Source organism: Lissotriton vulgaris, chromosome 5 (genome assembly GCF_964263255.1).
Source record: "Lissotriton vulgaris chromosome 5, aLisVul1.2, whole genome shotgun sequence".
Lineage (NCBI taxonomy): Eukaryota > Metazoa > Chordata > Amphibia > Caudata > Salamandridae > Lissotriton > Lissotriton vulgaris.
Genome location: NC_141693.1, coordinates 1,601,376,299 through 1,601,402,852, shown reverse-complemented (window position 1 = coordinate 1,601,402,852; position 26,554 = coordinate 1,601,376,299). Strand labels below are relative to the sequence as shown.

The window sequence follows — 26,554 nt, the reverse complement described above, 5'->3', positions numbered from 1 at the left end:
GCTCTTGCTAGAGCCTCATCTCACATAAAACCAAGCACTCTGCCTTCAGGATTGTTCATCTGAATCTGCTTTCTCCAGCCAGTGAATGTGTTGGAAATGTGGTAAAACGTTAAGTGTGAGGATGCTTAAGCCTTTTTGTTGCCCTGCCCCCACTGGCAAAGAGGTACTTTGTGCAAAAAGTTAGAGCAAGTTGTATTTTTTGCCAACAGACTAGCCGTAGTCCAGTCAACAACACAAATCAATGCTTTCAGAAAGGGCGGGCCGTGCAGTAAATATATTCCAGCTGGCTTTCGAAGAGACTTTTAATGTCTTTTGATGTATAGCATGGACTCTGTGTCTGCCCACACAGTCAGGTGCCCATGACTTATTCGAGGGCACTGAGCGAGGCGGGCTTAAAAAGGCAGCTGCTTAGACAGGGCTGGCTTTGCTGAAATCCAGGGTCACCGGATGAGGGTCTCTGAGTCAGCCAGTCTGCAGGGGCTAGTCTTTGATTCACGCTCCTCCTCCCTCTTTTTTTTTGGTCTGGCCTTTATTCCTGGTCTACGGCTGTGTCCTAGTTTTCTTAACTCTACTGCTGCTCGGTCACTTATCAGAGACTTTTCATTGGTGGAAGACTACCATCTAGTGCAGCTGTCTAGCTGCAAAGATATGTTAGGGACATTCTTAAAGCTTCCTAAAGAAGACATTTCTCCCTATGCACACCATTGGCTTAGAATGTTGTTACTCACATTTGCTTGCTTTCAATTCGCTGGCTTCATTTATTGTATTCCACCCAGCATGCCTATGTCCCTACCCTGGGGCACAACCTGTTTACCACCCCTGTGGTCGCCTCCTTTTAATTGTACACAAGTGTGTGATTTTCTACATTCTTCTTTTTCTTTTTTTCATAAAGCATTCCATTAGAGTTTATTTTTTGCAGCTGACTTCCTAGTGTGGTTCTCCGCTCATCCCATCGCCTCATGTTGTTCTGTCGACTGTGTGCTTCTCTCCCCCACCAGCATGCCATTCCACCCAGCACACCATATTGGTCTCTTTGGAGCCCTTCTTTCCCCCCATACCCCCCCCAATCATCCACAGTGTCCTCTTTTGCCCGTGCCCATCTCCCCACACCTGCTCTCCATTTTGCTTTGTCCCCTGTTGGCTCCCTGAATCCAACCTGTTCCAATGTCATTTTTTTTAAGTTGAGCTATTTATAGCTCTGAACTATTGGAGTTAAAACAAACTCTTTGACCAAGAGGATTCCAAGCCGGATTCCTCCCAATGCATGTTGTCTACTGAAGCGTGACGCCTTGCCAGGCGTTCGCTTGGCCTAGGCTGCTGCTCTCTCGTGATTCGTATTTAGACTATTGTTGCTCGAGACTGGTGAGTATACACGCTGTGTATTTAAATGTGCAGTGCCCTCTAGTGGCGTATTTTATTAACGCAAGGTATTTCTATTATATTATTACGCCGCCAGGGCCGGCTTTAGCGCGGGTGGCGCCCATAGCAACAGCCTTCTTTTGCCCCATGCTCCCCCCCCCCACCCTCCAACAGTGCCCCTCATCTCTCCTCAGTCCCTCATAGATGTGCATTTCATTTTCATAGCGCTACTCATAGTTCACTCAGTACTGTGATCGGCATGGTACAAGTTCTTTTGCAGCACACACATTAACCCTCTGCGCTACTTTATAATGGTTTAAAATTGCCACTAGACACATCTCTATCCCTCTCCAACAGAAACATTATTCACTAGAGTTATTTTAAACTTTTTATTGTTTCATAAAAACTGTCCGACCGACACACAAGGACCTCTGCAGCATGTGCCTTTTAACCTATACATTATTTTTAAACACAGTGCACCGGTCTCACCGCCTAAAGTCGACCCTCGTGCCGCAGCCACTGATTTATTTATTTATATCCCATCTCTGCTCTTCAAGATAGTATGTTACTCCGATCAAAAGCCATAATCACTCACGTTTTGTCCGTTATGACATGTAGTTCAATCAGTATGTAATAGTGCTGTGGATCGCGCTCGGTTGCCTGCAGCGCCTGATAATAAGTTGTGTGTGTTGGGCACGTGCACGTCGCTTTGGGAGCCTGTGAGCCTCTCTCTGCACTTCAAAGGAATCCCTCCACCACCCCCGCCGTTTGCACTTCAAAGGAATACTCTCCCCCACCCCCGCCGTTTCTGGCTTTTTTACAACTGTGATTACTGATCTTGTTAACCTGGCAAGAACACTTTTCGATTCTAACTTTAGAAATACTAGCCTTTTTCACCCTCTCAGATATTGCGTGTCTGTTTGTGTCTCTCTTTCCTGACTGGCATTCAGACTCCGAGTGTTTTGTTTTGAGAGCATTTAAACATTGCAAATACTACACCTTAGTGTTTTGTTTTAACTAGATGACAGTACAATAAAAGCCAAAATAATTTGAGAATGGTGCATTTCTTAAACATTTGAAAAACGCTATGCATTCTTTCAAAATAAAACTTGTAATTCTTGGCGAGTTGCTTGCTTTAATCAAAGGAAAGACTGTCCTATAAAAATGACTCATTGTTGTCTATTCCGAATGTGGAACCTTTTAGTAGGGACAAAATACATGATTGTTTGTTACAAATAAAAAAAAAAGTAAAATGGAAAATGGATTACACGGATGGCTTCGCAAACCCTCAACCCTGCTAATAGTAAGTCATGATCAGAGACAGCCGCCCCTGAGGTACTCATGGCCAACTTGGCTGTTCAGGTCAGTCACATTGGCCTGTGGGCTCACTTGACGAAGTTGTCTCCTGTAGTTGCTGATCTGCTGCACTCTTCCACCCTGACTCCTTCTCTAACTCCCTGTTCTCTTCTCTTCTCCTGTGCTGATCTGCTGCTCTCTTCCAACCCGCCTCCTTCTTTCACTCCCTGTTTTCTTCTCCTGCGCTAATCTGCTGTTCTCTTCCACTCGCCTCTTTCTCTAACTCCCTGTTCTCTTCTCCTATGCTGATCTGCTGTTCTCTTCCACCCGCCTCCTTCTTTAACTCCATGTTCTCTTCTGCTGTGCTGTTATGCTGCTCTCTTCCACCCACCTCCTTCTCTAACTACCTGTTCACTTCTCTTCTCAGAGCTGATCTGTTGCTCTCTTCAACCTGCCTCCTTCTCTACCTCCCTGTTCTCTTCTCCTGTGCTGACCTGCTCTACTCTTCCACCCCACCTCATTCCCTAACTCCTTGTTGCCTTCTCCTGTGATGATCTTTTTGCTCTCGTCCATCCGCCTCCTTCTCTAACTCCCTTTTCTCTTCTCCGGTGCTGATCTGTTGTTCTCTTTCACCCCGCCTCCTTCTCAAACTCCCTGTTCTCTTCTCCTGTACTGATCTGCTGTTCTTTTCCACCGCCTCCTTCTGTAACTCCTGGTTCTCTTCTCCTGTGCTGATCTGCTGTTCTCTTTCACCCTGCCTCCTTCTCTAACTCCCTTTTCTCTTCTCCTGTGCTAATGTGCTGTTCTCTTCCACCCTCTTCCTTCTCGACCTCCCTGTTCTCTTCTCCTGTGCTGACCTGCTCTACTCTTCCACCCCACCTCATTCCCTAACTCCTTGTTGCCTTCTCCTGTGATGATCTTTTTGCTCTTGTCCATCCGCCTCCTTCTCTAACTCATTTTTCTCTTCTCCGGTGCTGATCTGTTGTTCTCTTTCACCCCGCCTCCTTCTCTAACTCCCTGTTCTCTTCTCCTGTACTGATCTGCTGTTCTTTTCCACCGCCTCCTTCTGTAACTCCTGGTTTTCTTCTCCTGTGCTGATCTGCTGTTCTCTTTCACCCTGCCTCCTTCTCTAACTCCCTTTTCTCTTCTCCTGTGCTAATGTGCTGTTCTTTTCCACCCTCTTCCTTCCTTAACTCCCTGTTCTCTTCTCCTGTGCTGATCTGCTGCTCTCTTCCACCCGCCTCCTTCTTTAACTCTGTTCTTTTCTCCTTTGCTGATCTGCTGTTCTCTTCCACCACTTCCTTCCTCAACTCCCTGTTCTCTTCTCCTGTGCTGATCTGCTGTTCTCTTCCTTCCGCCTCATTCTCTAACTCCCTGTTCTCTTCTCCTGTGATAATCTTTCTGCTATCTTCCATCCGCCTCCTTCTCTAACTCCCTGTTCTCTTCTCCTGTGCTGATCTGCTGTTCTCTTTCAACCACCTCCTTCTCTAACTCCCTGATCTCTTCTCCTGTGCTAATATGCAGTTCTCTTCCACCCCACCTCCTTCCTTAACCTCCTGTTCTCTTCTCCTGTGCTGATCTGCTGCTCTCTTCCACCCCACCTCCTTCTTTAACTCCCTGTTCTGTTCTTCCGTGCTGATCTGCTGCTCTCTTCCACCCGCCCCTTCTCTAACTCCCTGTTGTCTTCTCCTCTACTGATCTGCTACTCTCTTCCACCCCACCTCATTCTCTAACTCCTTGTTGCCTTCTCCTGTGATGATCTTTTTGCTCTCTTCCATCCGCCTCCTTCTCTAACTCCCTTTTCTCTTCTCCAGTGCTGATCTGCTGTTCTCTTTCACCCGCCTCCTTCTCTAACTCCCTTTTCTCTTCTCCTGTGCTGATATGCTGTTCTCTTTCACCCGTCTCCTTCTCTAACTCCCTGTTCTCTTCTCCTGTGCTAATCTGCTGCTCTCTTCCACCGCCTCCTTCTTTAACTCCCTGTTCTCTTCTCCTGTACTGATCTGCTGTTCTTTTCCACGGCCTCCTTCTGTAACTCCCGGTTCTCTTCTCCTGTGCCGATCTGCTGATCTCTTCATCCCCCCGCCTCCTTCTTTAACTCCCTGTTCTCTTCTCTTTTGCTGATCTGCTGTTCTCTTCCACCCCACTTCCTTCTCTACCTCCCTGTTCTCTTCTCATGTGCTGTTCTGCTGCTCTCTTCCACCCCACCTCCTTCTTTAACTCACTCTTCTCTTCTGATGTGCTGATCTGCTGCTCTCTTCTACCCACCTCCTTCTCTAACTCCCTGTTCTCTTCTTTACTCCCTCTGCTCATCTGCTGCTCTTTTCCATCCTGCCTCCTTCTTTAACTCCATGTTCTGTTCTCCCATGCTGATCTGCTGCTCTCTTCCACCCCGCCCCCCTCCTCCAACTCTCTGTTCTCTTCTCCTGTGCTGATCTGCTGTTCCCTTCCACCGCCTCCTTCTCTAACTCCCTGTTCTCTTCTCCTGTGCTGATCTGCTGCTCTCTTCCACCCGCCTCCTTCTTTAACTCCATGTTCTCTTCTGCTGTGCTGTTATGCTGCTCTTTTCCACCCACCTCCTTCTCTAACTCCCTGTTCACTTCTCTTCTCCAGAGCTGATCTGCTGCTCTCTTCAACCCGCCTCCTTCTCTACCTCCCTGTTCTCTTCTCCTGTGCTGATCTGCTCTTCTCTTCCACCCGCCTCCTTCTCTAACTCCCTGTTCTCTTCTGCTGTGCTGATCTGCTGCTCTCTTCCACATACATCCTTCTGTAACCGCACACACACATACATACAACCACGCACACACACATACAACCACACACACACACATACAACCACACACATACAACCACACACACACAACCACACAAACACACTCAACCACACACACACAACCACAAACATACACAACCACACATACCACACACACCTACAACATCACATACACACACAACCACACACACACACACACACACACACACACACACACAACCACATACATACACACACAACCACACATTCAACCACAAACACCACACACACAACCACAACAATACACCCAACCACACACACACACAACAACCAACCACACACACAACCACAACCACACAGACAGCCACACATACAACCTCATACACACACAACCATACACACAACCACACCCAACCACACACACACAACCACACACAACCATACACACAACACACAACCACACACACACACACAACCACACAACCACACACACACACACACACACTCACACACAACCACACACATCTATCGCCCTCACTCTATCTATCGCCCTCACTCTATCTATCGCCCTCACTCTTATCTATCGCCCTCACTCTTATCTATCGCCCTCACTCTTATCTATCGCCCTCACTCTATCTATCGCCCTCACTCTATCTATCGCCCTCACTCTTATCTATCGCCCTCACTCTTATCTATCGCCCTCACTCTTATCTATCGCCCTCACTCTTATCTATCGCCCTCACCCTTATCCATCGCCCTCACCCTTATCCATCGCCCTCACCCTTATCCATCGCCCTCACCCTTATCCATCGCCCTCACTCTTATCTATCGCCCTCACTCTTATCTATCGCCCTCACTCTTATCTATCAATCGCCCTCACTCTATCTATCTATCGCCCTCACTCTATCTATCTATCGCCCTCACTCTATCTATCTATCGCCCTCACTCGATCTATCTATCGCCCTCACTCTATCTATCTATCGCCCTCCCTCTAGCTATCTATCGCCCTCACTCTATCTATGGCACCACCACAGTATCACTCAGGGGCACCACAGCATCACTCAGGGGCACCACAGCATCACTCAGGGGCACCACAACATCACTATGCGCTACCACAGCATCACTGAACGCCACAACATCACTCGTCGCCACAGCATCACTCGTCGCCACCACATCCCTGAGCGCCACCACAGTATCAATCTGTGCAACCATTCAACAACAACTGGTTCAAATATGTTCTATCAATGTTTCAAGCTTTATTACAAATGTCACAAAAAGATGTTAATATTTCACTTCTGTTCTTGGATTTTCGTCAAAATAAAATACACTGATCATAATCTTCACAAAAGTTATTTACAAAAGTTTAAGCTATTGCCATTATAAATTACAATAACTTTTATTTAAGTATTAATTATTTAAAAAAATTAAAAGCCATTGTTATTTGTAATATCAATACATCTAAGTCACGTAAATACAAAACATGTTGCATTACAAATGCTATAGGTGTCACATTTACAAAAGATAAAAGTATTGGCATTGTAAATGACAAAGCTATTAATTTTAGCTATTTTCAAAACCAACACATAAATAAAAAATGTGTCATTTACAAGACCAATAGCTCAAACTTTCCTAATGCGAGACCTATTGCATTGCAAATGCTTGTTTATTATCTGCTTGTAGCTATATCAGAGTAGAGCAGAGGCCCTACTACATATAGGTCGCACTCCACCTGTTTGCGCCACCCTGCACTGTCTAACAGGTGTGCCACATGCAAACATGGAGAATACACCCTATTAGGTTTAATGTGCTGCCCTCTGGCCAGCCGTGAACTCGTGCTGTCCTGGGGGCAGCGCAATCAATTGTGCAGGTGGCATCCACCAGCACTTTAAAGAGAGGAGAGAGATCCCCTTACAGGCGGGTCCAGTGAGTGACAGAGATCCATTTGCAGGCGGGTGCAGAGGGATCCATAGGACTCCCTTGACCCCCATCTAGAGGGCTGCCATCGGGGGCACACTGACACTGACACCTTTTTGTGGCACACTGTCAGTGCACCTTCTGACTGCTTCTTTACCGCTGCACCTGTGTCCACAACAGCACAGGCACAAAGGTAAAGAGATTCCATCATTTGCATGGAAGCACTATTTGTATTACAGAAGGGTCCACAAAAGCGTCTGCTGCCCCTTGTGTAATACCAAAGTGCCCTGAGGGGCGCACGAAGCAGGCGGGAATGCCTGTTGCACCCCCGGGCACAGATTGTATCCATTTGAATCTATTCTTTATAAAGTAATTCTTTTTTAGAATGCATGCAATAAAATGCATTTATACCTGAACTCATGTATGAATTTTAATTGAGGACTACAGATAGACTTGTAAATCAGTGTAATATATATGTCCTGCGTGTAGGTCATTCTAGTTTGCTTTCTGTACTTTTATATGTCTTGTTCAGGTAGATATTTAACCATTTTATTACTAATTGAATCTGTTTTGTGCTGTCTATATATATATATATCTGTCTGTCTATGTTTGCAACCCTATGTATCTATTTATCTATCTTATCTGTCTATCTATACCACTTTGTGCCTATCTACCTGTCTGTCCACCTATGAATTAACTGTTCTATCTATCTATCTATCTATCTATCTATCTATCTATCTATCTATCTATCTATCTATCTATCTATCTATCTATCTATCTATCTATCTATCCAAGTCTTTATATTTATCTGTCTGTCTGTCTATCCACCCCCTCTGTCTGCCTTTATGATCCTCTCTGTCTGTTTTGTAAACCTCTCTATGTATCTATCTTTTCAACCTACTCTATTTATTTGAAATAAAGATTTACTAAAACGTTTTAAGAAGCATTAGCAAAAGCCAACACTAGATCCATTGGCTTTTTTAGGTCGGGGTTTAGATTGACCTTTTGATTTTACTAAAATGAAGTGGATAACTTTGTTACTTATAAGCGTTTTCAGCCAGATGTCATCCATAAGTCTGTTGTAGTGTCATTTAATTTTTTCTTCCACTACAGCCATTACCTGACTTCACTGTGACTTACAACATGCCTCCCATTCTCAAGGAGCGCATACACACACAAAGTAGTTTTCTTTAATGCCAAGGACTACTATGGTAATGTGTGCCTTTTTGGACCCCAAAAATATTGTTGCCTTTACTTAAATGTTTTAGATTGATGGGGACTCAGCAGCTTCCCCAACAATAACATTATGTAAATAGCTTAGCAGAGCAAACAAGAATTGCCAAAGTCAAAAGGCTGGCAGTCAACACCGACCCCTTGGCTTTGGCAATGCTTTTTTATTGTGTAATGCTCTAAGTATCAAATTAGGATGTGTTTTATCTACAGCGCCAAGAAGCTAATGAGTATGTGTGCTAAGAAATACTTGTAAACTTCTCCTAATGTGCATTGATATCTCATGAGGGAAGGAACAGGAAGTTGAGGTGTTGTGAAAGTTGTGGGAAAGCTAGAGAGGAGAAGTGAGCTAGGTGAAAGTGGAAAAGAAGTTTCAGAGAAGCTAGCGCCAGCTGCTATTTGTTTTCTTTTGCTCTTGAAGATTGAGTAAAGACTTAGGGCATGATTTAGATCCCAGCGGACGGGTAGCTCCGGATATCCCGTCTGCCTAGATATAAATCCCATAGGACATGTGGAGTTTATATTTCGGCAGACGTAATATCCATCACCATTGTGGCGGAGTAACCTGTCCGCTGAGATCTAAATCAAGTCCGTACTCTGGTTATTTAGGGGAGGTGAGGGGCAGTAGTAGGGTTCATCAGTGTCTGTGAATTAGAGAGTAGGGGGTTTGAGTGTCTGGGCTGTTGACTATCACACCTTTGGGAGAAGAAGTAATTGTTAGGGAGTTGAGGAAGGTGCTGCTCCATTAGAGCCTTGTTTGTTTCTTTTACGCCGGCTTCCGATGGTTGATTTGTTTTTGTTATACTGCTGCTGCTCAGCCTGCGTGACTGTGTATGAGAATATTGGTGAATGGAATGTTCGTGAGTGTGACTGTTAGTTGGTGATTGGCTGTGCAACATCTACTTAATAAATCAACTTGAAGATAATACCTGGAATGGACTCAACTTAATTACAACAGTTTTTTTTCTGGGTGTGGTGTGGTCTTAAGAGACCAAAAGACTCCAGTGGTTGTTAGTGGTGTGCTTGCCATTGTGCTGTTAGTCTGTGTTTGCGAGTGGCTAGAATGGACTTGCTGATAAACAGCAAAAGAGGCAGTAGGTAGGTGTGCATTTAATATGGCATTGGTGAGAGTAGGGCTACATGAGAATGAGGGAGAGGTAGGTTATCTGTGTAGGAAGGGTGCACAGAGGGAGCAGGTGTATGATGGAGTGAGGTGAGGACAAGAGGGAATGTGTTTTTGGAGTGGGGTCAGTGTGAGTTGTCATCTGGTTGGTAAAGAGGCTATGAGTATAGTAGGTATCAGGAGTGAGAGGAGTGCTTGTGTGATGCAAGGGAGGGAGTGAAAAGGTAGAGGAAGTGGTAAAAATACGTGGAAGAATAAGAGGTGAAACTGGCTGTTAGTCAGGAAGGAGCGAGGTATAAAGGTAGTGAGGATAAGTGGGAGAAAATGTGCCTGTGGAGTTTGTCTATGTGGAAAGGCCGTTAATGTGGGGATAGGTGCCCATTGAAGAGTATGAGGGAGCAGTTAAGGTGCTGAGTCGGTATAGTTGAGGGGGTTGCGTGAAGGGGGCAGTTTAAGAAGGTAATTTATTTTTGTATATTAACGCAGTCCATCTTGTGACAACCTGTTTGGTTCTTAGATTAGTCAGCGCCTTATCTACTTACAGCTACTGCTTGCTTTTTAGCACATGCTTTGCCTTGAGTGAGTGTCTCCACTGTGTTGCCTTTGACAGGAGATGTTGGTGGCCTATGTTCACCTTCCCCTGTTAACCTTTTGTCTCCTCTGCAGGCCGGCCGATCACGAACTACACCTCCCTGCGCATTGTTCTCTCCATGGTCCCCTCCCTCGCCTGGCTAGCTCGCTTCATCCCGGGGTTCATCTGCATCCCCAAGTGGGTCCTCACCCTCTCCGCCAGCAAGTTCTAGTGCTCTCAAGAACTGAACTGTGATGCTACAGCTAGGGGTGCTGAGGGTGCTGCAGGACCACATGGTATCATTGAAGGTGCTCAGATGAATAATAAGCAACGAAGAAGCTTTTTATTGTATTCTCTTGCAGCTTTTACTTTGGGTTAAATAATGGAAGGCCAAAGGTCAGGTAGTTCTGACTGCTGATAATTGTGTTAACATGGAAATCAGTTTACTTATTCAACGTCTAACCGCAACTTGTGATGCACTTTCCAGTGTACCAGAGTTTTTAGAAGAAAAAGACCACAGTATGTTGTGGGTTTTTTACCAAATGTAAATAAAAATATTTTATTGCGTTTCAGAATAAATTTGGTAAAATAATTGAGCAACAGGAAAGTACAGATGAGGCAGATTGTCTCTTGAAATGCAAACAAAGCCTTAGATAGCGCTAGAGCAAACAAGAGACCTTCATTTTACTTTATGTGATTCCCACAATGCGGAACCAGCTCTGATGCATGTCCCTGTTTGCATTGAAATTTGAAACTATTTAATACTTGCTGTGTTTTGTATCATAGGTTCTCTTTCAGGGGATCTCCATTGATAATCATGAGCACTGAATAGGCCTGCCCATGTGCATGTGATTTTCTTTGGGAAGGCCAGGTATAGGAGGAGGCTGAGATGGAGTAGTGGGCTGTGGTGGGGGAATTGCTGGCACTGCTAATCGTGGAGGAAGAGTTGAAGGTGTTGGAGCTGGAGGAGGTGATCCTGCTGGAACCTGAGGAGATATTGGTGAACCCGGTATAGTGACTGGAGATGTTGGTCTTGATGGCTAATATACTCTGGAATACTCCGGGTCAGACTCTGATGGAATCTTTCACACATGTAAGCCACTCCTGCGTCTTATTTAAGGATGATTAATTATGTCTTGATGTCGAACCATACGTCAAAGTCCAAAACGTTGTATGGTGTATCGATTCCGAAGTTCCTCTCAACGTTGACAGTGCTCCCCTCCCCGACAATGTAAGTATTCTTGACGTCGACCCAGCACTTGACGGCAAGGAGGTAGGTGCAGTACCTATTGTCGATGTCCTCAGCGTTGAACGGGAGCGATATTTTTCTCAAGATATTCTCTTTTTGCATCTTCCTCTGCTGGAGTCCTCAGAGCGTGACTTTGGGCACTGGTAGAGGGTACAGTCTCTCCCCGCCCTTCAACACCAGTCAGCGAATCATGCTGTCTACAGTGCTTCACTTGGCCGTGGAGGTGAATTTTCTATCTCTCCCTCAAAGTGTGCCTTAAAGAGGGTCTTGCAGTGGTGACACGTCTTAGGGTCATGAGAGTCTAACAGACATAAAATAACAATCCTGTGTCGGTCAGTTTTGCCATTTTCCTCCCTCACTCCGGCCAGTTCGCAAAAAGAGATGGCAAAGAACGTCGAGTGAACCAGCTTTTAAAAAGCTTGAAATAAAAATTGTGAAGAAAAAACTTTAAAACATGCATAGATTTGTTCCAGGATCCTGTCGGCAGGAACCAGAAAAGAGAACTCAGTACTTTGTCATCTACAGGGTATTATGGGACATTTGAGGTCAGAAGGCCTTAAGGGCACAGTGTCCAATTTACATTTTCAGTGCTACAGCCTATACAGGCTACATTGCTATGTATTACTCCTTATCTTACTTTAAAAAGAAGTAAAAAGGCGTTTGTGAAGGATGTTTTTAAAAGGTCATTTTTCATTTCGATTATTAAGAATATGACCCCTTTTTTCTTCTAAATTTTAAAGTAATTCAATAAAAATTGGCAATATAGCCTCTTCGTAAGGCTGCAAAAATGTAACATGTATGTTTTCTGGTCATCACAAAGTAAGGCGAAGAAGATGTGACTGTGAAAGAACTGCTCCGGGATCCCCACACGTGGGAGGCACTATTCAGTGCTTATGATTTCAATTGAGATTCCCCTGTGAGAGAAGGAACAGCTACATACCTGTAGTCCTAGTTCTGCATTGTAGGTGTCTTCATTGAAGTTACAAATTATTTCACCACAGCCTGTACGGACACCTTATTTAATATATTTAAATGTTGAGGAAAATGTTATTGAAGAAAGTTCATCACTGAAAATAATTTTCCATAAATTTTCAGTGTAGTCTCTCCGCAATGTATTTTCCTTCCAAATGCTGTAGAAGAATAGTTGAAGCCATAACATAGCCTCTGAATACTCAACACTTTGTCATGGAAAAAATACTGCCAGCATACCAGCAGTATCAGGAGAAAATAGAGCCAGATAGGCTAACATTGACAGAAGTTAAAAAAAGCCTATACCTTTAAGAACCTCAGAGGCACCCAATCCCACAGTGCACTGTTGTGGCAGTTTGCCTGTGAGAGTCTGCTCTTTTTTACGTGAACAACAAAATATATATGCCCTGACAGCCGTGGAGGAGGTGGGTCGTTTATGACTTCAATGTTTAATTGTTTGAAATCTTTATTTCGACCAATAAGATCATAAAAGATATACACACATCACAATCACATGAAACTTATACAATACATCAAAACAATGATTATAAAAATTGGTCTTTACAATATAAATCAGATTATCCTCAATGACAGTTAAAACCAATTACCAACTGAAGTTGTTGAAACGGAATTAAAAATCCTCATCCAGCTTGAGGAAGCGTGAACGTGCGTGCCACATTGCTGTTAAATACTTCGCCATTGCAAATACTATCTGGGGGGAGAGATCAGTTTTCAGGATTCTGTACGCAGGTAAAAAAATTCTGAAGCCCATGTTTTTAAGAAGGGGAATGAGCCAGTATTTCCTGATTTTTTGGTAGGGTTTGCAAAAAAATACCACATGTGAGTCATTTTCTTGGGGATGCGCGCATACCGGGATGCGCTCAGTAGTCTGGGGCGAAGACCAGGAACTTGTAAATGACCTTAAAGGTAGAGTACCATACCGCCACTGCAGAAAGAGCTTCCTGGTTAGCGCGGGAGTCATACCATCCAAAACACATTCGAAAGAATAGTAGTCTTTGTTTTGGATGAATACGTTTGTTAGAGAGCCCACCCGCGTCTCATCCAAGGCAGCAATAAGCTTTAGGTTGTAGGAGGTTTTTGATAATTCTTTACGTGAGATCCTGAGGCTTGCATTTACCGGATCAGTCCAGAGTTCTGATAAACCTAGGGTCTCAAGTGACCTTTTTATATAGGTTAACCATGGGATAAAAGTAGCATTTGGTACATTTAAAAACTCCTGAAGCTCAGTCCTGTATTTAATGAGATCATTGCTGCTCCAGAGTCGTCGCCAAAACGTTAATGGCTTGAGTCCCAGTTCGTCTGCGATTGGCCTGATATCGAAGTCGAGTCTCAAACGAAGCAACGGCGTGCTTAAGGGGAGAGCTACCATCTGCCTGATAAATTTATTTTCTGTACAGGTCAGTTTTTGGGCAGAGGTGTGACCCCACAGTTCGCCCCCGTATGTGACTGCCCCCCGGGCCTGCGATTTATAAATTTGAATGACTGGACCCACTGGGCGGTATGTAGAGTTCTTCACCATCCTTGAGATACCACCCACTAGCTGCACAAGTTTCATATTAGCTTTAGTCTTGTGTGTTGCCCAGGTCATTTTCTTGTTTAGAGTTACCCCCAGGTACTCAAAACGTGGAGACCCCCTCCAAACGGACTGAGCCAAGCATGGGGTTAGGGCGTGTTGATGGAGTGGGGTTTAGGATCATGTATTTTGTTTTTAAGGCGTTGATCTCAAGTCCCCTTTCCGTGCAGAATTCCAGAAAACCATGCAATACCCTTTGGATTCCCATAGGGGATTTCGACAGCAGCAGGGTGTCGTCCGCAAACATAATGGCAGAACCCTGCTGCCATCCAATTTGGGGGCGTCGATGTCACCAATCCTGGACAGGTGGGCGATTACCCCGTTCACAAAGAGGCAGAACAGGGTCGGTGCAAGCACACAACCCTGTCTCACTCCTCTGTCAACAGGGAATCTATCTGTGAGGTCCCCATTCCTGCCACGCCTGACACGTGCAAAGTTATTCTGATGCAATTTAATTAGGATGGATAGGATATCTGCTGGGACACCTATGTCTGCCAAGACACTCCATAATTTTGATCTTGGCACCAAATCGAAGGCGGCTCGCAAGTCCACAAACACAGTGTACAAGCTGCCCCCCTCGATTAGTGCAGTCCTCCAATAAATGAGGTTTAGACTGAATATTTGGTCCATTGTAGATACCCTCCTTTATTTTATTTTTATTTATTTGTTTACATTTGTATAGCGCACAGCTACCCAACAAAGGGTTTCCCGGCGCGGCAGATCCCAATAGCAATACAGTTACAGAAAACTAGTTGTTGAAGAGCCATGTTTTTAATGCTTTCCTGAATTTGATGTAATTTGGCTCAGACCGCAGTGTATGTGGCATTGAATTCCAAAGAGAAGGTCCTAGGAGTGAAAAGGACTTGCCACCCATACGTGACAGTTTGATCCTAGGAATTTCAAAATGATTTGCCGTGGAAGACCGGAGAGATCTGGAAGGACGGTAGGGGCGCACCAGATTTTGCAAGTATTTCGGAGCGGTATTGGTGGAGATCCTGTGCATAAAGCATAGGGATTTAAATTTAACTCGGTTTTCAATTTTTAGCCAGTGTAACTTCCTGATATATTTAGTGGTTGGAGTAAAGATGGGAATTTTGCAGAGTAGTCTGGCTGCTGCATTTTGTACTGATTGTAACCAGCAGACAGAGACTTTGTTCGCCCCCAGGTACAAAACGTTGCCATAATCTAGCCTGGATGTGATTAGGGCATTGTCAACTGTTTTCTTGGTGTTTTCAGGCAGCATCCAACAGATCTTTTTTAGCAATTTTAAAATGGCGAAGCAGGTGGCTGAAGTCTTTACCGCTTGCTGGTGTAGACTGAGTGAGTCGTCAATAATGACGCCCAAGTTGCGAGCATAAGTGACAGGGTTGGGGGGGGTGCCCATTTCAGTTGGCCAGTGTTGGGGTCCCCAGAGTTCTTTATTTTTGCCCAACACGATTAACTCGGTTTTTTCGCCGTTTAATTTTAGGAAGTTTTTTTGCATCCATTCAGCGATTTTTCTAAGTCCGAGTTGTAGGGAAGAGGAATTGTCAGAGTCTGCAGCTGATAAAGAAAAGAGCAGCTGGGAATCATCAGCGTAAGAAAACATTAAAAGCCCTGTTTCCTCCACTATCTTGGCCAGGGGACTCATATACACGTTAAAAAGCAGCGGGCTAAGAATGGAGCCCTGTGGAACGCCGTGTTTAAATGTCATGATATTGGAGCAGGCAGTTTGTGAGAAGACCTGGAATGTGCGGTTTTCCAATAATGATCTAATCCAGTTGAGAGCCGCCCCACGGATGCCCAGAGAATGGAGTGTCTGGGCGAGGACCGCATGCGACACGGTGTCGAATGCCGCGCTGAGGTCGAGTAGCAAAAGTGCCACTGTTTCGCCCTTGTCCACCATGCGACGGATGTTTTCGGTTACCCCCAGTAGGGTGGTCTCTGTGGAAAAGCCTGCACGAAATCCCGACTGGTGGGATGGTAACAGGTCATGAGTGGCAATGAAATCAGTAAGGCAACGATGTACATGCTTCTCCAATATTTTTGCAAAGGTGGGCAGCAAGGATATTGGGCGGAAGTTAGCTGGCAAATTGGGGTCAGCGCCAGCTTTCTTCAGAAGCGGATGAATCATTGCATGCTTCCATTCACTGGGTACACATTGTTCCAGTAGCGAAGCATTGAGAAGATCAGTAATAGTCACCAAAACATTGCTGTTAAGTTGATTTAGGACTGAGCATGGCAATGGGTCTTTGGGTGAGCCAGATTTAATAGTTTTTAGCAGCCTATGAACCATATCAGGATTCAGCAAGGGCCACCTATCAAGTGTAACAGAAGATGCATCAGCCAGAGTAGAACCATCCAGAGTACCTAAGGTATTACCTGGGATAGGTGATGCACGGTTGGAGATAGCTTCAGAGGTTGAATTATGATTATTAGAAGCTTGGTTAATGTCTTGGTGAATTTTGTCGACTTTGTTGATAAAAAAGGCGGCTAACAGGTCACATTGAGTTTTGTTAAGTTCAGGTGGGAGTTGAGACGTATTAGAGCCAGCCAGCTCTTTTACCAACTTAAAAAGTGTTTTGGAGTGGTCTAAGGCATTTGTGATTTTAGTGCAGATGAATTCAGCTTTAGCTTTGCTACACTGCTTTTGATATGCTATTAACTGAGTTTTGTATTTTTCCTTGTCTACAGGTGAGTAACTCCTCCTCCATTGACGTTCCAAATTTTTGCATCTAGTTTTCTCGTTTTGTAAAATATCATTGAACCAGGGTGCAGGAGGGCGGTGGGTGTTTTGTTTTAGCTTAGTTTTGGGCAGGGTGGAGTCAATGGCTGCAAGAAGCCAATTTTGTACTGTAGAGGAAAGCTGTTGGACAGTAGTCTTAGTACAAGGACTATGTTCTTCCAGGAGAGCATTGAGACTATTAATGTCAAGTTGTTTCCACTTTCTTATAAACTGAGTGGGTAGGGGTGTATTGTCTTTATTTACTGAATCAACCTGAAGGGCAAATTTAACCAGGTAATGGTCGGACCAGGGCAGAGGCTGAGCAGAATGCGTCACTATATTGTTGAGATTGGAGAAAATAGGATCTAGCAGGTGTCCAGCACGATGTGTAGGCCATGAGTTCTTTAAGGTTAAATTGAGAGCTGCTAAATCGTTTATAAATTCTTTAGCTAAAGAACATTCCTCATCCTCTAGATGCAAATTAATATCGCCTAGGATTGTGAAATTGGCAGTTCTCATGACAAACGGTCCGATAAGTTCAGACATATTTGGCACCCAGTTGGATGCTGCCCCCGGAGGCCGGTAAACAAGGACTCCGGATAAGGTGAAATGAGGGGCTAGTGTAAGTTTGAAGGTCGCCGCTTCGCAACCACCACATAAAAGAGGTTTAAATTCACAATTAAAAAGTTTTTTAAAGATGATAGCAATTCCTCCGCCAGGATTCTTTTCCCTATCAAGTCTAGTGATAGCGTAAGAGTCCGGAAGTGCCATAGCTATGTCTGGACCCGAGTTCTCTTTGAGCCATGTTTCTGTTATAAACAATGCGTCGGGTGCTTCATCTAAGAGCAGGTTAAAAATTTCTATTTTGTGCTTAGGTAAAGAGCGACAATTGAGGCTAATGAAAGAAAATGATTTTGACGTTGAATTTGGGTGGTTCTTGATGGAATCAGTCAGCGTAGATTTGATCCCTACAGGGTCAATGTGTATTTGGCAGGTTTGACAAGAGTCCTTCTCCCACCCCAATTTTAACAACCTGCAGGAGGGTTTTATTGCTGGTTGTAGAGCCTTCAAATAGGCAGACGTATATTTAATGTAAGGGGATTCTATGGAATGTATTGCTGCATCGACTGAAGGTACCTGAACAAGGTCGGAGACCGAGCCACATGGTGGTGCCATAGCCCTGAGGCACGTCCGAGGCGCGGACGGGCGCAGACGGGCTGACTCTGGCGTGACTCCGGCGCTGAGGAGGCGCTTCCGCTAACGCGACCGCTAGCGCGGAGAAGGACCGTTTCCTTAAATGCAGGACACTAGAGCGCTCTCACCGCTCTCGCCCCCTCACTCAAGATGGCCGCCGTAGATGATGTAGTCACTAACCCTCGATCTACAGCCCTAAAATCGGCTGGGATCGTCTGGGCAAAGCGAAAATAGTGGCAAGTGGGTGCCAAGTAAGCCAAGTATGCTGAGTGCAAACAGTATGTGAAATTAAACAATTTAAAAATCGGCGTTTTTAAAATCTAACACGTTGCACGCAGTAGCTTGAAATAGCTCCTTGCGTGATCAGAGGTCAAACAAAATGTTTAGCAAAGCGCTGGGATCTCGCGCCTGCTTCCTAGGGGCTCCTTAAATGCAGGACACTAGAGCGCTCTCACCGCTCTCGCCCCCTCACTGAAGATGGCCGCCGTAGATGATGTAGTCACTAACCCTCGATCTACAGCCCTAAAATCGGCTGGGATCGTCTGGGCAAAGCGAAAATAGTGGCAAGTGGGTGCCAAGTAAGCCAAGTATGCTGAGTGCAAACAGTATGTGAAATTAAACAATTTAAAAATCGGCGTTTTTAAAATCTAACACGTTGCACGCAGTAGCTTGAAATAGCTCCTTGCGTGATCAGAGGTCTAACAAAATGTTTAGCAAAGCGCTGGGAAACCCGCCTGATATGGGCTCAGAATATCACTTTCCTCCAGCCAACTCTGGAGCCAATCTAATATAAGCCTCCCAAAAAGCTTCTGGGACACGTCTATGAGGCTGATGGGCCTGTAATTGGCTGGGAGCAAAGGCGAGCCCTTCTTAAATATAGGAACAACCTCTGCTCCCAGCCAAGTGCAAGGCACATCCATGCCCTTCAGAACCGCATTGAACAATACCAATAGGTAGGGGGCCCATACATCAGGCTCCTGTTTAAACAGGTCGCCTGGAAGACCATCCAACCCCGGCGCTTTGCCCAGTGGCAGGCGTGCAATCGCTGCTCTGACCTCCCTTTCTGTAAAGAGGTCCCCCTCTACATGATTTGTGACAGATGGCGATGAATAACATTTGGCCCCATTTTCCTCTGTATAGAGGGACTGAAAGTGTTCCTGCCATACGCTTGGTGCGATATTGGGTTCTATTGCAGGTGTTAGGTCTTCGGACCCCGTGTTGACGATACGCCAGAACGTACAGGAGTCCCTAGCGGCTAAAGAACTAGAAAGTTCCTCCCATTTATTCTGGTCCCATTCCATCTTAGCACTATTGACCAATTTCTTGTATGCCCGTCTTCTAGTCTATATCTCTAATCTACTTTTGCCCTCTTTGATAGAAGAGAGAAGATCCCCCTCTGCCTTGCGACATGTGACATTGTACCATGTGGAGCGGTGGGAGCCATCACCTTTGCTATGAACCTTGGAAAAGAGATCTATCGCCAAGGTCCTGACAAGTTCCTCATGTACCAGCCACAATAATTTGTGGGTTTCCCGGGAGCTTGGTTCCACACTAAGGAAACCGACTTTTTCTAGTATTGGAATAAGTCTCGTGTAAAGTCTGGATAATTTTTCTCTACTGGCAGCCAGTTTTTCCCACCTTACTCTCTTTCTATTATTTTCAAGAAGGAGGCCTGGATTTGGATTTGCCGCCACCATAGCATGGTCCATACCCTCCTCGACAGGGACGGCGTAGTCCAATTCCAGGGCGTTGTGGTCACTGTCTGTTCTGTCTAGCACCCTAAAATCAATGATATGCTGCCACGAGGACAGTTGGACTAGGACGTAGTCTATTCTTGACTCCCTGCCCGCTCTGTTAAAAGTAGATTTGCTGGGGTTGTCAGATTTAGTGCGGCCATTACACGCCCTGAGTCCATGTTTGAGAGTCAGGGCGGTAATCTGTAAAGCAAGTGGGGTCCATGCTCTAGGGGGAGAAGCTACCGTTGGGGGAACTAGCCATCTAGCATCCTCTTCTAGTGAGGACCCATCCAGGAGGCCTGAAAGGGGCTCAAAGTGTGAGTTCAGATCCCCTCCCACCACGATTGGGATTCCCGTGGGTAATTCATTAAGGAAAGCTGAGAGTTCCTCAATAGTAGTCGATTCTCGTGCTATATTTACTGGTCTGGAGTAAACATTTATCAAGACGAGTCTACGGGAGTTTGTCCATTCGAGCTGCACAGCTAATATGTCCTCTGTAATCAACGGGAGTCGTGTGGCCTGGCATCCCAAGTGAGTTGCCACCCATACTGCAAGGCCACCAGATGGACGTCCCCTACCCCCCCCCCATTTCGCAGGAATAAAAAATGTCGCAAAACCAAGGGGAGAGTACTCTTCCATCTCCCAGGTTTCTTGAAAAAGACATATGTCTTTAGAGTCAATAAAGGATATCCAGTCCTGTTGATCCCACTTATTTCCCAGGCCTGCCACATTCCATGATATTATTTTCAGGAAGGGCGGCCTGGGGTTTGCGGATAGAGTGGGAGAGGGAGTGTGGTCGTTTAAATTACCCGTGAGCGTTATTGCTGTGGTCAAAACTCCTCGTGGTTCTCCTGGTTCTCTGTTATTATTGGGATGCTTAATGATGGTTTTGTTAGCCTCCCTACTGTGGCTCATTTCTTCATTTTGCCCGGTCTCTGTCATTACTTCATTTATAGAACTACAGGGTGTGGTGGTTACCTCGAGACCCTCTCTATGGCAATGATGGTTCTCCTTGCCATGGGGCCTTACCTGTCAATCCACCATTTCTAATTCGCTGTATCTATTGAATGTGGGAAAGTATATCGGGTGGTGGACTCCAGGACGGTATTCTCCTCTATTTCTTCCACCCCAACCACTTCCCCTGCCATGATAAGTTTCTCAACCCTCCTCCTCCACAATTGGTGTGAAGATCGCTTGATGTTGGATTCTGGGGTAGTTGAGATTTCCTCTCCCTCCTGTCCCACCCACCCCCCTCTCTGGGAAACTACCCCATCTCTCTGCGTCCCTTTCGTAGTTCGACGGGGGATAGAAGAAAGAAAGGGGTAGTGACTTGATGTTGCTCCCTTGGTCATCCGGGAGCCATCCACAGATGTAGGAGGCGGTCCTGGGTTCTCTAAAATTAATCAGGACACAATCTCCATGGATGGTTTTCTTTGAGCTGCCTACCCATGGAACCCTTCTGACCATCAGGACCTCACTGGTTATACCTTGCGGTAGAGGTCTATACATGGATAGCCAACTAACCACCTTATTCTTTAGGGAAGCTGTTGATTCCTTGCAGGTGATTTTCAACTCAGGAACCCCTGCTAAAATTACTGTATAGGGGCTCGCCTCCGAAGGTAAGTACACAGCTCTGAACTTCTTGGGATTCCCAGGTGCCTCAACTGTTGGTAGTGTTGATTTGTGGGACTCGTTTGGAGCATGGGTATTATCCTTAGTGTGAATGGGGTTAGTCTGGGGGGGGGGGAGATGCGGTACTTGTTGGTTGGTGGGTGGATTGGGATTGTCCGCCTTGGCCTTAGGTTTATTGGTTGTGCTTGGGGGGGGGGGTTGGTTTGGTCTTTTGCACCACCCTATTGACCTTTTTTGAGGTAGCTTTTATTCTTTGTCTCTGTGGCCCCTCTGCCACCCCCACTGTCTGCTTTTAGGCTATCTGCTAGCTGGACTGTCGATTTTTCTATAGACACTAGCCTAGCTTCCATCTTAATAAACCGTGCTTCTGGAGGGCTTAGTAGGGACCTCATAAGAGCACCTATGTCTGCTAGAGTAATATCCTCACTAGAGGTATCGAGGGGGTGCGTGTTATGTTCTATTACCTCTACAAGCAATACCTCAGAAGATATTATCTCGGTTGCGTCAGTGGGCCTGATCTTTGTACTGATTGAGCCAGGTCTATTAACCTCGGGATGGGATTTAGCTTGGGAGTTTTTGTCTTCCTTTTCCCTTTTTTTGGACTTTCGTTTTCCTTTTAGGAATAGCTCCTTCCCTTGCCCCCTGCAATAGGTTATTAGCCTATTAGCCTATTAGCCAATAATGACATCTGGAACAAGGGCTGCTGTGGTAGGTGGAACGGGGTGTGGTTTAATCGGTGGCAAGTTTAACATGTTCAGGTCAACATATTCGCTAAGGTCCTTTGCAATACTAAATGAGGTGGAATTTAATGTATCTGGGTTCACAGGAGAATTGACAACACCAGATGTCTCGTTATTAGGCTCAATGTTTTCAATGTTCAATATGTGATCGTCTCTGTTGCCAGAGGGCCCATAGAAGATCTCCTCGCCCAATCTAGTTCTTGTGAGATGCGCCTCTCTAGGACCGTGATTTCATCGATCAATTGTGAACCGGCCTTAGCAAAATAGTTTTCCAGCGTACCTTTAGCAGCTCCCGCTGCTGCCAAGCTGCTTTTGCTCCATGTTTCTCTCGTGGTCATCTTGACGCAGAGTTGGCTCCAATCTTTGCAGGAAGGGCACAGTAGAGCCAAATCAAAGGGGGTGGCCCAGTCCCGGTCTCGACCGTTCTCGAGTGGCCTCAAACGGCCCGCCCTTTGCCCGGGCTTAGCCCGGCGCACGCCCGCGCGCGTCCTGCGTGCGCGGTAAAGGGCGTGGTCAAATAGGAGGAGCAGGGGGCGGGAAGAGACACCAGGTGCGCTGCGTTGGTGATGCGCGGTGATCCCTGGGTCTTGCAGTCGCGGCCCCTGTCTGCGTGCGGCGGTGATTCCAAGGTTTAGTGTTCCTGCCAGATACCAGGGTCTGTAGGGTACAGCTACCAAATCCGAACTCCTTTGCCCAAGTAACGGCTGCGAGCGGCTCCCGCGAAGCGGGGGCCCGCGAGCCTTAAATAGCCGGTGGGAGCAGGGGTGGGAAGAGACACTAGGTGCGCTGCGTTGGTGATGCACGGTGACACCTGGGTCTCGCAGTCCCGGCCCCTGTCTGCGTGCGGCGGTGATTCCAAGGTTTAGTGTTCCTGCCAGATACCAGGGTCCGTAGGGTACATCTACCAAATCCGAACTCCTTTGCCCAAGTAACGGTTGCGAGCGGCTCCCGCGAGCCTTGAATAGCCGGTGGGAGCAGGGGCGGGAAGAGACAGCAGGTGCGCTGCGTTGGTGATGCGCGGTGATCCCTGGGTCTCGCAGTCCCGGCTCCTGTCTGCGTGCGGCGGTGATTCCAAGGTTTAGTGTTTCTGCCAGATACCAGGGTCCGTAGGGTACAGCTACCAAATCCGAACTCCTTTGCCCAAGTAATGCTGCGAGCGATGATGATACCTATGATGCAGAACCAGAACTTGAGGTATGTACCTTTTCCTTCTTCATCGTAGGATCTTCATTAATAGTCATAAATGTTGAATAGAGTAGCAAGCTGAAGAAAAAAAAATACTGCGGCTGTCAGGTATGTGTTTGCAGTAAAACTGATGTGTGTTATCTGTAGAAGTCCAACTACACTGAACTAATCCATCAAGCTGCAACTATTTAAACAGATTTTGCAACATTTCTTGCACAAACTTTTCTTTGGCTTAAGTGTCTGTGTCTAGGCCATAGGGTCTTGTAAAAGTGTGTATAGGTCTCTAAGTAGCTGCCTTATAGATATCTATCATTGGAACCTGTCTAACCCAAGCTGTGGTTGCTGCCTTCTCTCTTGTACAGTGAGCTTTAGGTTTGCAATCTGGTAGAACAATGAGATGCAACTAACTATCTATCTTGCTATAGATTGTTTCGAAGCAGCCAAGCCTTGTCTTAAAGGAGCCATAGTATATAAAAAAGATAGTTTGACTTGCTTATACTTTTCGATTTGTCTAAATAGAAACACACTACTCTTTTAACATCTAGAGAGTTCTTTCCCCTGCTGAAGTGGGGTTAGGAAAATATGTAGAGAATGTGACAGAATGTTAATGTGAAAATCTAAGATCACTTTAGGTAAAAATGAAGGGGACGTACGCAGAACTACTCTATTATGATTGAAAATTGTGAATGGTTTTGAAGATGGCAAAGCCTGTAATTCAATTCAACTCAAAAAGTCTTTATTGCGATTATTCATCTTAAAAGGTAGGCCAGTCAATTAATTACAAAAGGTTACAACCATAAATACACCATGATTTTACATAAGGCTGGCTTTACATAATATGTCAATAAAATTAAGAAATAAATACATATATTTACAATTTAAAATCAATTCTTAAGAAGAGATTAAATATGTCACACGCACAAGACTTAAGACACATCATGATGAAACCAATAAAATTTTCCAACTCCACGCATTAAATTCAGTAGCCCAACAATAAACTACCATGGCTATTTCGACCCCCCATTTTTCTTCCGTAATACCCAAGCCCAACTCAGGAACTTAGCTACTCCTATTACTGCGATGTCGTTCAGACCAAATTTCATTATCCTCTTTGCGACCATCGCAGAGCTAGTTCCCAAGGTCCGGCATACTGGTTTCAACCAGATGCTTCTAGGTTTTTGGTAAACCGGACAAACAAATAGATGATGATCAATATTTTCTATATGATCATGACAAAATGGGCACTTATTACTAATTCCTGGATTCCATTTACATGTTAGGCTACGAAGGGGTAGTGTCCCTATCCTGAACTGATGATAAAGCTTACGATCTAAGGGCTTCGTTATAAGGTCCCAATAGCTTTCCAAATGGGGTTCATCTTTTATCTCAAGGAAATACCTCGACAGAGATGAGCTGGTATGGGAGGAAAACCTCCTGATTTTAATTAACTCCCAATATGCTGCTCTGTAAGATTTTTTTGAGGGAAATTCTGCGGTCTCTGGGCTGACTCAGAGATCCCTCATCCCCATATCGATAAGTGAGGTTTTAATGCCGATCAACCATGGGATCCTGTGTGAGCGATCTAATCCCCTTACTTCAGACAACACCCTAGCAAAAAGGTGGAGCTCCGGAGTGGTCCAGAGACGACTCCAGAATGCCAGTGGCCTATAGCGAGCAGCATCCTCAATTGTATGACAACCTAGGTCAAGGAGCAATGGGATGCGAAGGGATGATTGAGGCAAACCCACAACCGATCTCATAAATTTGTTCTGAGCAGTGGATAATTGGGACAAGGTCAAAAGCGGATTTGAAATCCACGAATGCCGCGAAGAGCATTCCCCTACCCAAAAAGACCTCCTTCCAATAAAGTAAAACAAATTAAAAAGCTTGATCCAGGGTCCCTATATGAGACCGTAACGCCGCCTGCAGAGCTGTTAAAATGTTGTCATCCGACATCCAACCCTGAATCCTACCCAATATCAAGCGTGCTGCTATCTTTTGCACTGCATCAATTAAGCTGATGGGTCTGTAATTGGCCGGAGCAGAGCGATCACCCTTCTTGTAGATCAGAATAATTTCTGCTCCGAACCAAGATACAGGAATTGATGCTCCACCAGCTAAAGTATTGACTAAAATTTTAATATAGGGGACCCAAAGATCATAATTCTGCTTAAATAGATCTTATGGAATGCAGTCTGGCCCCGGTGCCTTACCACTCGGGATGGCCTTCAACACTTTCTCTACCTCTCTATCGTTAAACACCAAGGGGTCTTCAATTTTAATGAGCGCAACTACCCCAATGCTGTCCGTGCTTATTTTAAATTGAGCTTCAAAGAAGGCAACCCAGTGCTGAGGGTCAACATGGTTATTCGGGGTTTTCGACTGCTGCCCGTTCCCCCATTTAAGTAGATCCCAAAATTGGGTCATATTTCTACCCTTACAAGCTAGTAACAGATCTTTCCATCGATCCTCGTCCCAGTCTCTCTTAGCTTGTCTTAAGGCTGTTTTGTATGTTGCTCTACACAGCTTAATATTACCATGGGACCTAGATTTAATCGCTTCCACTAGGGCTCTATGGGCTAACCTACACGTGTTATTATACCACGTGTTTTGCTTCTGTGTACCAAACTTTTTAGCTGGTTTTACGTTTATGTAAAACCTTTTCAGCCCTCTAAAAAGCTCATTGTGGATTTCAAGTAAATTGGCATTTAGTGCCTCCTGGGAGCCGCATTCAGACAGTTTCTTTCGAGACCCTGTTACTAAAGCTCTTATCTCCGCCACATTCCTTTCATCTGTAACTATCCGTGCCCACCGAACCCTTCTTAAATCATTAGAAATGGTTAGCAAGTTGGGGCAAGTATCACCTTCAATCGGTACGAGGCTAGAAAAGCTCCTATCATCATTTTTAAGGACAAGGGGATTGTGATCACTTTCAGGACAGCATTGCACTTCCATATCAACAACTGCAGGCCGTAGCTCCACATTCACAAGAATATAATCAATGCGGCTTTTGGATCGACCATTGTCAAAGGTGACCGCACCCTTACCATCAGACTTAGTCCTACCATTAGCTGCCCTCAATCCCTGTTCAAGACACAACCCTTTCACTTGTAGTGCAACCTCAGTCCATTTTCTTATAGGCTGAAGATCCAGTTGAGGGACCCCCCAAAGAGCAGCAACATCATCACTAAGCCTGCCGTCTTCTGAATCTATCGGTTCAAAGCAAGGGTTAAAGTCTCCCGCGATAATCAGATTACCATTGAAGGCATCTTGTGACAAGTGACTCTCTAGAGTCATGATAACGGGAGA

At 45.4% G+C, this 26,554-nt stretch overlaps 1 protein-coding gene across 2 annotated transcripts in view; it reads left to right on the top strand.

Annotated features, from left to right (window-relative positions):
* Window positions 1-10,815, top strand: part of DHRS1 (dehydrogenase/reductase 1) — a 305,506-nt gene extending 294,691 nt beyond the window's left edge. The window contains exon 9 of one of the 2 annotated variants that reach the window (XM_086923740.1): window positions 10,338-10,815. In XM_086923740.1, the coding sequence (XP_086779866.1) occupies window positions 10,338-10,474 (137 nt within the window). In that variant the 3' untranslated portion in view covers window positions 10,475-10,815. The remainder of the gene's footprint in view (window positions 1-10,337) is intronic. The other variant, XM_086923741.1, reaches the window with a different exon arrangement.
* The last annotated feature ends 15,739 nt before the right edge of the window (window positions 10,816-26,554 follow it).